The sequence below is a fragment of the Epinephelus moara genome, chromosome 18 (genome assembly GCF_006386435.1).
Source record: "Epinephelus moara isolate mb chromosome 18, YSFRI_EMoa_1.0, whole genome shotgun sequence".
NCBI classification, from domain to species: Eukaryota; Metazoa; Chordata; class Actinopteri; order Perciformes; family Serranidae; genus Epinephelus; species Epinephelus moara.
In genome coordinates this window covers 37,219,401-37,231,721 of record NC_065523.1, presented here as the reverse complement: position 1 = coordinate 37,231,721, position 12,321 = coordinate 37,219,401, and the positions used below count along the sequence as shown (strand labels likewise).

The following is a 12,321-nucleotide window of genomic DNA, read 5'->3' as shown; positions in this document are numbered from 1 at the left end:
TTGCGTGCAGTGATATTTTCAAATGCATGCTTGGTGCCGCCCCTCGAGTTGGGCCATTTTCATTACTCATAGCCAGACCCTAAATCTTTCTAGATTTGGCTCTGGATTTCCAGGCTACTAACCGAGTGCTTTTATTGTTGAAGGAAAAATCGTCATTTTGCAGTGCTGTACCGACATAGTGCTTTTATTTTGAAAGAGACTGTATGTAAACTGTACATTTCAAGGCAGAACTTGTTGCAAGGCCCAGAACGTCAACAACCAACACACCCAGGGTACCTTGCACGTCGTATCTCGACATGGAAAGTCCATGACCAAATGTCGATGTGTGACGAGGTCGGAGTGAGAATGTGTTGCATCATGAGGGGAGACGTCTGCCAAGCTGCAGACCACTGCAGGTCGTCAAATACTGCCGCTGTGTTGGTGAGTGTGAGTGTAGCTGTGCTGCAAGTTAACAGACTGGGAGAGATGAAAGTTTAGTTTGAATCACCAACTCTGTGAGAGGACACCAGTTTAAACCTCCAGACTAACATGTTGCACATGAAGAAAGAAGTTATGTTTCTGCTTCTTAACAGTCACAGGGATAAGTCAGAGTTTACAATGAACCTGGGGACAAATCCTAGTTGGCTCACATTAGTTATTTGTTGAGAGCGTAAATAGAGAGATGTTGAGCTTTTCAGATGATGATCAGTAAGTGTGTGCTCGTAAATCAGCCCTTAAACCTGTCACACACTGCTGGAGACATGACACACACATTATTTTACACAACCTGTCACCTTGATTCTAATTTCTAACACACATGAATCAGCCTCACAAACATAATGACTTAAAGTTAAAATGTCATGAATTTTCATCGACTCAAACTATGAAGGATAAAAATGACTACAATTTGTCTAAAACTAATAAACATGTTTGTCTCAAGATTCAGACTAAATCTAAAATAGCTGTAAAAAATGAACACTGGTTTTGTCCCCAAATGGAAGGCGAGTCCCCACAATGTTACCGTGTAAACAGATTTATGTCCTCACAACGTAAGCAATACACGTACACACACACACACACACACACACACGGATTAGGGCTATCATTCTGATTCATGTAGTTTCATTCTTGCTGATGTGTTTTGATGTACCGTGTATCACATTACGTGTCCTGCTGTGTCAGATACTGATATAAATGCCTTTATTTGATTCCCACTGGAGGCTTTGTCACCTCTGCGTTACGCTACGTTATGTCTCCACCCATGTTAGTCTCCCTGTGTGTCAGCAGGAAACACCTCAGGATGGATTTCCTGAAGTGTAGTGGACACATTGGCCTGGCGGCTGAGGGACAATTGATTTGATTGGGTCGTTCTGTCGGAACATTTCTGCCATAAGATCAGGTCCTATATGTTCGTGTATATGTGAAGCACAGACTTGATGACAGTATCAGTGTGAGAAATGTATTAAAAAATATTAATTTTACACAGATGCAGTGTGTAATATCATGAAGTGGTAATAAACAAGTTTTTGCTTTAACTTATGATTTTAAAGTTGCACAGTGTGGTGGCTTCAGAATAATGATACCATCAGTGTTTAGACTGGTTCCCTACAAGCCTCCCAGTTCTTTCTGCCAACAGATATGATCTCCCAGGAACATAAAGGCTCCATTTACGGAACAAAGGAAGTGCATGAACCATTGTGCAACCACAGCAGGAAGAGGACAGCACTTTTGTTTTTCACAGTAACTATCGCCAGCTATCCCCAGTTAAGAATATCAATGTGAGTTCTAGTTTCTGGCCCCAGTAGTGTAAATGGTGGACGGTAGAGTATATGTAGTAAGTGTGGAAAACAAAACGCAGTGTGTCCTGTGTTGTTAGTCGTTGCTGGACTGTGAGTAAAATGGAGCAATCTGGTGCAACAGCAGCACCAACAGTAATATTGGGAACACTGAGGGGAGGTTAGAGTTAGGGGTACTGTGTGACCGTTATTACTGTACACTTTGTAAAATGCAAGGATCTGCCAAATTTGTTTAGTGTATTGCTTGGATTTGACAGATGAGGCATCTCCTAGGATCGAAATTAATACATGTTGGCACTGTATGTTTCTGCAATTTACTATTCCATTTGTACATTTCACATGTGTTATATCAAATCAATGTTTTTGAAGGGCTGAGTGTGTGAGGTGAGTTTGTCATCAAGAGGTGGAGGGGTCGGTGGATAGCATTACAGTGAGGAGAAGTTGCAGAGTACCATTTACCAAACGACAAAACTGGTTGTTTTTCCTCGTGACATCCACTTGCACTGCTTTTTATTTTGTTGTTATTCTGTTCAGATATGTTGCAGCTCACTTTGTATCCTGAAAGCTCAAAATAAAGCTCCTTCATAACAATACTTTACACTTGAGATAGGAGAAATTAATGATTCTGTGATGCCGTTTACTGCGCAGAGATTGTGGGTGAGTTCCAAATCTCATACTTTTTCTTTTCACCTCTTATATGTACTGCAGCTGCCCCTTAATAAGCACATACTGTTGCATGCAGTATGCACACAATCGGGACATACCACTGTCTCATAACACATCCGTTACCTTGGAGATGAAACAAACGCCACTTACCAAGTTTGCCAGAGACAGAGATCAACCCCGAGAGCTCTGCTGTTGTTACTTTGCAAAGTATGAAGTTTAACTTTAAAGTTATAACTGCACAGATTGTAGATTCAAACATATTATAGTTGCAATAATAAAATTACATCTGCAGTTTATTTTTATAGTTATGTCTTGTAGTTGTTTGTGATATTTCTAATTATTTTGTTCACTTAAACAATCAATTTTCCTATGATTATTTCTCGACTGGTCATCAGTTACTTTAATGTACTGTCATCCATCATTGCGGATTCTGACAGCTGTCAGTCAGCTCAGTTGATGTGACGTATCGTCTACTGCGCAGAGGATTGTGGGTCAGATATCCAGAAAAGCATGCTGGCTTGCAACCTGCAAAGTTGGACTGGATGTAGTAGAACATCCTGGTATTTTTGGCATACTGCATATGACATACATGTATTGGGACATACTAAATCTTTTTCTGGCATACTATATAGCATGGTAGTACACACAGTTTCTACCTACTGGCTAAGAGAACACGGAGTCTCTTCTGGAAAACATTCATTTCCCCAAATTGACCACCAGAGGTCAGCAGGCTATCGTCTACAGGAGCAGTGAGGAAACAGCCACAAGACACTTACTGTAGTATAAATGAACACACAAGGTGTTTTCAAAGGTGAAGAAATTGCAAAATGATACTAATGAAACATTTACATAAACATACACCAACATATACACCTGTATGCATGCCTACATAAACACATGGCTGCATACACTCCTATATGCACAATAAGTCAGGCACTGTCAGGAAAGGCCATTCTCTAAAAGTGAATTTTCAGACGAGATTTATAGACGTGAACAGAGTCACTTTGTTTTTAACCTGGACTCTGGAACAGTTGGAAGACACAGATGAGCAGACCTGAGGGGCCTGTTTGGACGTTACAGTGTGAGAAGCTCCGTTACATATTGTGGTGCGGGATCATTGAGAGCCTTGTGTGTGATTAAAAGCACTTTTAACTGTATTCTGAAAGAGACTGGGGGCCAATGCAGGGAAGCCAAAATAGGCGTGATGTGTGAGGATCATTTTGTTTTGGTCAAAAGTTTTGCTTGAAATTGCATTAAATGGAGCGATGTCAGAGCGAGAGAGCTGCCCCCTGGATTGGCACCCTGAGCAGTTGGGGATCAGATGCCTTGCTCAAAAGCACCTCTGCAGTGCCCAGGAGGTGATCTGGTACCTCTCCATGCTCCCCATGCTCACCAGTCCATGCTCCATGCTTGGTTCGNTGGCACCCCGAGCAGTTGGCGATCGGATGCCTTGCTCAAAAGCACCTCTGCAGTGCCCAGGAGGTGATCTGGTACCTCTCCAGCTACCAGTCCATGCTCCATGCTTGGTTCGGATGGGGACTTGAGCCTGCGACCCTCTGGTTTCCAACCCATGTATCCATGGACTGAGCTACTGCCACCCCCAAATTAAAGTAAAAGTTTATTGTAATTCCAATCACAGCAGCCCCTCTCTCGAACAGCAGACATTTTAATGAGCAAAGAGTGTTCTTCTGAGTCAGCTAGAGTATGTTCTTTTCATGAATTTGGCTGCAAAAGCCAAACATGACACTAGGTGGCAGGCACTCCATTCTTTTACAGTCAACTCTCCCCTCACTGTACATTCAGTATTTCACTGACTGTGTATTCTATATGGTCTAAAGAAATAAAAGGTAATCAAAACATTTTTATTTCTTTATAGGAATTCTTTCCATAATGTTGTCAGGCACAATCTGAGCAGGGGCCCACATATAGACAGTGCAGGAATGGTGGCTGCATTGAGAGAGTGGACCCTCCAACTATATGTTGGACAGAAATCAGGCCCTTGTGAGTAATTCAGATGCTATTTATGCCTATGTTCAAAGAATAACTCCATTTGCTATATGTGTCTTTGAAAAGGCAAACCCATCTCCATCATGTTTTTTTTTTTTTTGTGAAACAGCCAGTATCAATCTATAACAAAATATATTATGTACATATTCTCCATCAACTAGAAATAAACTATAGAACACTATACAATTAAATGAATAATGCCTTTTTTCTATTTGTATTTTTGTAATATGATTTTTGTGATAATTTGCATGTTGGTATTACCCAATGTCAAGTCTCTATTTGATCATGTGACCATAAGATTATACAGTAGCTACTATAACAAGTAGGCCTAACCAGCATGCCTTAGGGCCCATCATTATAGTGTGCACAGGGGCCTGTTGTAACTACCTTACGCCACTGAATCGGAGCCTGTCAGTGGGTGGACGAACATTGATGGTGCGCTGTCGCCCCAAAGCTTACATTACAGCCTGTTTCGCAGCTACGGGCTGCAGCGGTTTCACTCAATACTGGACCAAGTTAAAAAAATTGCTGACCACATTAGTCAAAGTTTCCTTTTAATTAGAAATATTCCTCATTTACAACGTTTTCATAAAGTCTATAACCTGTATCTGTGCTCAGAACTATGTGACCGGTCATTTTCAAGCACCATAGCTGCATTCCACTCCATTGCCCAACACACACTGTGACATATTGCGCACACAGGTACACATCTACCTCACCGACAAGCAGCCTTATGGTGCTACCTGCTGTTCTCTTACTGTCCACAGGGTGGAGAGAGTGTAATCTGTGTTCAGTGTGTTCTGATCTGCTCTCAGTGCAGGTCAGTCAGCATAGCAGAGGAAGGTCTTATCTCCATACTGGCTTTATCTGTAAGTGTCACCTGACGGCTGCAGGAGAGTTTTACCCTGCTTAGATTACAATCATCTGATATCAGCACCTCATCAACAGTTTGACTGTGACAACGCATCAGTCAGGTGCACTGGAGAGATTCTTAATTCACCCATGGGTGAACAGGTGACACCAAATCACTCATAAATATAAAGGGTTGATCTGTCTATCTGTGCTCTGTTAAAGATTTCTCTTATCGACTGCATCAGCATCTTGGATCTTAGAGGGTGGAGCTGTGGAGGAGCGAGGGGCAGATATGATTTATAACCTTAATAAAATGTAAATGGGTGAGTTATATAAAAATTCATCTCCTACAGTTGTCATGAACGAAGAAATTAGCTATAGAGACCAAAACCGTTTTCACAGTGTAAAAGTGAACCACCACATCACTGCTGATCGCCACACAAGACAATGAATATAAAGGGAAACTTTGCTGATATTGAACCAGCATGAGTATACATTCAGTAGGCTATATCTTCAGTAGCTAGCGAGCTAACCCTACACTTTTCAGGGTTTGATTTTGGTTTTGGAACAGGGAAGAAACGTATATCTTTTTCCAACCTCTCCAGGTAACGAGTCTCATTAATACACGACGTGCCCCAGGCACAACATTTAGCTCCACATCCACAAAACCAGCCTGAAGATGAAGGAAATCTGAAACGATGGAGCACAGCTGTGTTGTTGTCGGACCCTGGTCTGAGCCTGCCTGATGCTACATTGTGAGACTTAGCGAAGGGTCAGTTGTGATGTACTATTTCATTACAACATTACACCCTCAACTTTGATCCTCTTTCTCAGATATTCATTACCTTGGAGTTAAAACAAAATGACAATCACGCCATTCACAGTGTTTTTGGACATTCTGATATCTAATGATTTTAGCAAGCTACAGCCATTTTGTTGATGTTTCAGCCTGTACTGATATTGTGGCGCTGTAAGTGGCGTGGTTTTCAGAGTATGACACGTTGCGCTCTGTCTCTATAGAGGTAACTATATCTACTTGTGCAAGTGGGCACTGAAACTGAACTACTAAATCATGTGTGCCTTAAAATTTTCAATAAACAAAATGTGGGGAAAAAAACATAAAAGGCTGGAATACTATCTGCCACTTTTTGACACTGAAATCTGACAGGTTTGTACCACATATTGTTTTCCAATTCTGCTTTTTGTGAACTAAACTGATGGATTATTTTTCAGCGTAACGTTACCCACGTTTGGCCCAGAATCAGTCCCTTTGTGAAGCTTTAAAAGGAGCAGATTGATTCTTGCTTTTTATATGATGCCACACCTCTCCCAGAGGTTACGTTCATTCAGCGCAGACAGTTTGTAACCTTTGCACAATAAACTCCCTCAGCACAGTAAACACATACGGGATTATAGCCGTCTCATTAGCATCATCACTGTCCTCAGGCAGAATGACTACATTTCGTTTTGTTTGCAGTCAAACAGCGGGCAGTAATTCAGCCGGCGAGTCACAAAAGATGCTGTTCTCCAGCAGTTTTGCGTCAGAGGACCTGAGTGGTTAATACGGTTTGTTGGCCAGTGAAGGGTTTCATTCCTGTCTCCATGGAGAACACCTGAACAGCCCAGTGGTTGAGTCATAAGCAGGAGTGGTGGAGTTCTTGAGAGTGGCTGGTATGCACTTGATATGACATTGATGCGGCCCTGACAACCCCCAAATATGTGAGACAGCCTTCTGGTAATACCTCAGTGTGTTTCCATTTCAAGTATTTTTATGTTAGATAAAGTCTGGTGATGAAGGTAATGACGTCTGAGTCATGTTTTACCACTTTTCTTTCATCTGGAGAGTTTCTGCTGCATGTTTCAGCTTGTGTAGCAGCAAACTAAAGAGGACAGGGATTACTGTGAAGGCTAAGGCTGCCAATGTTTCTTTTATTTGTCCATTTTCTCGCACTATATGTGACAGGATATGCCAGTTAAGTGGATCGCTGGGGCCAGTTAGTAATATGAGTGTCTGGATAGTGACCTATGACCTGCATGAATTGATATTTGTTGGGCATTTGGGGGCGGCACAACAAGCTGCAAGCACAACACTGAGTTGACAAGTTAGCTAAAGGCTCGTACACACCAAACCGACATCAAAGAGCTAGTAGAGACGAAGGCCGACTGTTGCGTCACCTCATGTCACCTGTGTCTTGGCCAAAAAATGTCCAGGTTATAGTGCTGAACTGTGTTGCTATGAACTGAACTGTTGGTCAAAATGCACACAGGGAGGGCACGCTGTCTGTGGCGCAAGGTCCTTACTGCTCCGTGCCCAGTGTTTTACTGAACATCCAACATACAGCTGCTAGTTAGAGTTAATACTAAAAATACCTCTCTATATTCATTCATTCCTCATTTGGTTTGTTGGAATCTGGTCACCAAATTGTAAAGTTTGGGGCTTTAAAACCAAAATAATGAGCTGAATGATGTAAGAACACCCGACAGAGCTCAGGGTAACTGCAGTCAATTGATCATTTTCCATTGGTTTGTTACTACAAGCAACATCTTTCACATTACACCCATCCATCCATTTTCAACCGCTTATCTGAAGCTGGGTCGCAACCTCAACCTCAATCCAGCCAGCGCAAACCCCAGCTCCATGGGACCAGACAGCCCCAACTCCATGCTGGATCAGCAAACTTTCTGTTGCTGCTGTTACACAGGTTTGACCCAGTGCTGCCACTGGCTACCAGACCACTGTGACACCCCGCACTAGAAGGTTTAAGCAGAACCTTCCAGACACCCTTCTCCCCCATGCAGGCGTTCCCAGACGAGATATGTAACCCCTCCAGCGTGTTCTGGGTCTGCGCCGGGGCCTCCAAGGTAGTATGGATCATGAAATATATCAGTGGTTTAGCGCAGCGTCTGCAGTGCTGCGGGCACTGTGCCAGACCGTCATGGTGAAGAGGGAGCTGAGCTGGAAGAAAAAAGCTGTTGATTTACTGGTCCATCAACATCCCAACCCTCACCTATGGTCATGAGCTCTGGGTAGTGACTGAAAGAATGAGGTCGTGGATACATGCGGCCAAAATGAGTTTCCTCAGAAAGGTGTCTGGGCTCAGCCTTAGAGATAGGGTGAGGAGCTCGGAGTAGAGCCACTGCTCCTTCACATTGAAAGGAGTCAGTTGAGGTGGTGTGGGCATCTGATCAGGATGCGTCCTGGGAACCTCCTGCTAGAGGTGTTCCAGGTACCTCCCACTGGATGGACACACTATTTTTCTCCATAATTACACTGGTCAGTTTAACTTTTCCTTTGGCCAAATCCAAAAGTGCTGAAGTGGTGAACATACAGTTGAAGAAGTTTTAAGTGCAGCTCTGCCCTGAAGGCAAACTCCTGTCATGAGGCTCATGAATGCTAAGAGTGTCAAAAGGTATTTGTGTCTTGTGCTGTGTTGATAAAGAACTGTCTGTCTGCATTCCTTACCACTACTGTAACCGCTGTGCGTCAGCCTTTTTCTGAAGTCTTCTAATTCCTATATCCAGAGAACAAATTCTTTGGATTGTCTGAGATCTTTAGTTTGTATGGCAACAGGTGGGGGGCTCTTTGATCAAGGCTTGACAACATTTATTGGTCAGTTACCAATCTGGAGTCCTTCAGCCACTATTGTTGATCATAATGGGAGTGCCAGAGTAATAAATGCTCTTCTTTGGCCCAGAAGTGGAGATTGTAATGACATTAAAGTATTCAGTCAGTGGACTGCTGCGTAAGAGTCTTACATAATTCGAAGAATTCTCAATGGATGGCACACAGAGATGTGTGTGTTCAGCTGACTGTGTGTGTAGCCTGTTTTGGCTCTTGGGAGTTTGTGTGTCCACCAGTTTGGTGCAGACTGAAATATCTTAACAACTATTGGTTGATATTTTCACATTCATGGTCTCTAGAGGATGGATGAACAGGATTTACACCTGCTGAACATCAGCAGGGACATTCTGGGAACTCTCTCAGAGAGCTCCTAACTCAGCCAAATATTTTTAGCAAGGAGTCCTAGCTCAGGAGGGATTTAGGAGAATCCTCAGAGCAACTTTGAGCAAGGAAGGGACAGAAACTTTTACCTTAGTGAGGAGGTGTGGTTGACCCCATTGCTAGGTATGATGCATTCTTTTAGTAGTTGTGATTGATCGCCTCTTTATGTACCAGCAAGGCGTGAACATTCAGTGGAAATGAAAAGAACTGAGTCACAATATGAGACTGTGTAAAGCTGAAAACACCCCTGGCACACACTGGGAGCATCAGGTTGCAGCTCGTCAACAGACGACCACGCAAAGTTATTACTACTTTTCCTGAAAGATCTGTACTTCCTCCACCTCTGTGTTAGCTCAAAATCATGTCTGCAGAGGCCCAAATTAAACTATGTTTCTCACCTGAAGAGCTGATCTCCAGAGCTATGACTCACCAGTAAATATCTTTTTTGGCCATTGTCTTTATGATAGGATTGTGGGTTGTTTAGCTCTGGACCTCAACGACGAATCTCTCCTCATCCAGTCTTCATCACACATCAGACACAGCAACAACAACAGAGCTCTCTTTGTGCATCAGTGTTGAGGAAAGGAGTCAAGCTGCCATAGGAGCAGAGAAGAAGAGCTGCTACGGGAGCTGGTATGTACAAGCTGAGAGTGAGTGGGTGAAAAATACATTCTAGGGGTGGCAAGGCTGGAAATAGGACAGTGGCATAAAGTGCAACAGGGCAGCGCGTCCAGGAGCACCCATGTGTTGTACATTAGAAATTATAGAGGCGTATTTTTTAATGCGTGGTGCTTGCCACTGGTGTGTTTTGGCCTTAAGCGCTGTCACAGTTTGTTTGATCACTCTGCTGATGGAACGTTGCGACAGATCCAAAAAATCACTGCAGCACTGTTGCGTTTTCAAGTTGCAACCTCAATCCAGCCAACACAAACCCCAGCTCCATGGGACCAGACAGCCCTGACTCCATATTGGATCAGCAAACTTTCTGTTGCTGCCGTTACACAGGCTAGACCTGGCGTTCTGCTGGCCACCAGCCCATTGTGACACCCCACACTGGAGGGTTTGTGCCAGCCAAATTCTAGCCACTACAACCTCCATCCAAGGGTGACTCTCCAGACTGCTGCCTGGTCTTCTCCTGGGGAAGCAGTCCACAGTGGGGGGGTAGCAAGGCGAAGGGATTGTGGGGTGGCTAGCAACTATATTGTCTCATTTGTGGTCTTATAATCAGAGAGAGAGGGGCAAAGAAAGTCTGAGTGAATGAGCTGTGTGCAACTCTACAATTCAATAAAATTAAACAATTCAGTGTATAGCAAACACTGAGTTACTGTTTGATGCCCTGCATATGCCGGTGATCACCTGGCTAATCCAGCTTTAAAAGTCTTCCGCCCCTACTTCTAACAGTTTTTCACCTTCTGCGCTTTCTTCAGAGCTTGAATGTTTAGTAAATAACTTTAATCCTTCCCAGGATCGAGTCTGAACTGTGAGCGGAAAGAGTTTCCTTAGAATTAAGTCAACAGGAAGCTTTGTGAATACGGCCCCAGCACACTGTCATTGTGAGCATGTTAGCATTCCAACATTAGCCTTTAGCTCAAAGCACCACTGTGCTAAAGTACAGCCTCACAGAGCTGTGGACTCTTAGCCTTGTTCACATGATGCCTAACTCGACTGAAAATGTACAGCTGTGCAGGAAAGAATGAATAGACGCTGTGGCTGAGATTAAATACCAAAGCTTTGTGAATCAAAATAAGCAGCGTCTCCTCAAACCTTCACAAATGCCCTTTAATTGTTATATTAAAAGAGATGACACGTTCAACGCAGGTGTAGGTGTTGGCCTGCATTCTACGGTGTCACATTTATGGACTAATATCATTGTCAACAATGAACGGCACCCGGGGGAGGAACCACACCTACAGGCGTCAGAGGATTCATCTTTACTGTTCTGACGAGGAAAATGGAAACTAAATCTGTGTCAAGATTTTAGATGACGGAGAAACATAAATGTCACTTGTGTCAGCTGTTTCAGCGCTACTGGGAATACAAAAGGTTTGAATATGACCCGTGTGGTGTGTGATGTGAGTATTTGATAAGGTCAAAACATCTGACGTTAGTTTGTCAAACAGCTTTTTGACTGTAAAGAACATCCGTGTGTTCGATAAGATAAAGAGCATTTGATGTTTTTGTTGTCGTTACATTTGGGTGGGAAGAGGATGTTGTAGGATCATGAAATGCCACCCAGGAAAGAGCAGCCATCTTCCAGGGAAAAGTTAAGCGTGTTTTCACTTTCTTGGAAGGGCCAGCATTATGTGCGTCAGATTGTAAAGTTGTTACCTGAAACAAACTCACACACACACACACTCACTCATGGGTAGCCTGGGTCAGGATCATATTAAATCATTTTCATGATTAGAGGGCAAAAATTAGATAAAATTATGAGCAAGAACAAGGTGATGAAAGTGTGAAAGTGATCATGAATGATGGTCAAAGCTTTTCAGATGATGATCAGTAAGTGTGTGCTCATAAATCAGCCTTTACACCTGCCAAACACTGCTGGAGACATGACAGTTTGTAAGTGTGTAGACATTATTTAAATTCAAATTTTTATACAACCTGTCACTTTGATTTTAATTTCTCATATATGAATTGGCTGCACTGGATTACCCATCCATTCATTTTCCTCCACTTATCCAGGGCCAGGTCACGGGGGCAGCAGGCCAAGCAAAACACCCCAGATGAAAGCAACACTTTCCAGCTCCTCCTGGAGGACCCCGAGGTGTTCCCAGGCCAGATGAGATATATAATCCCTCCAGTGTGTTCTGGGTCTGCCCCGGGGCCTCCTACCAGTGGGACGTGCCCAGAACACCTCTAACAGGAGGCGCCCAGGAGGATCCTGATCAGATGTTGAACCACCCCATCTGACCCCTTTCGACGTGAAGAAGCAGCAGCTCTACTCCGAGCTCGCTCCAGATGTCCGAGCTCCTCCCCCTATCTCTAAGGCTGAGCCCAGACACCCCACCGAAG

At 43.4% G+C, this 12,321-nt stretch overlaps 1 protein-coding gene across 1 annotated transcript in view; it reads left to right on the top strand.

The window, feature by feature from the left end:
- The window catches only part of LOC126406181 (growth hormone secretagogue receptor type 1-like), a 13,686-nt gene extending 5,443 nt beyond the window's left edge, over positions 1 to 8,243 (top strand). Inside the window, exon 6 of the mRNA XM_050070356.1 lies at positions 8,100 to 8,243. Coding sequence (XP_049926313.1) covers positions 8,100 to 8,243 — 144 coding nt within the window. The remainder of the gene's footprint in view (positions 1 to 8,099) is intronic.
- Positions 8,244 to 12,321: the final 4,078 nt, after the last annotated feature.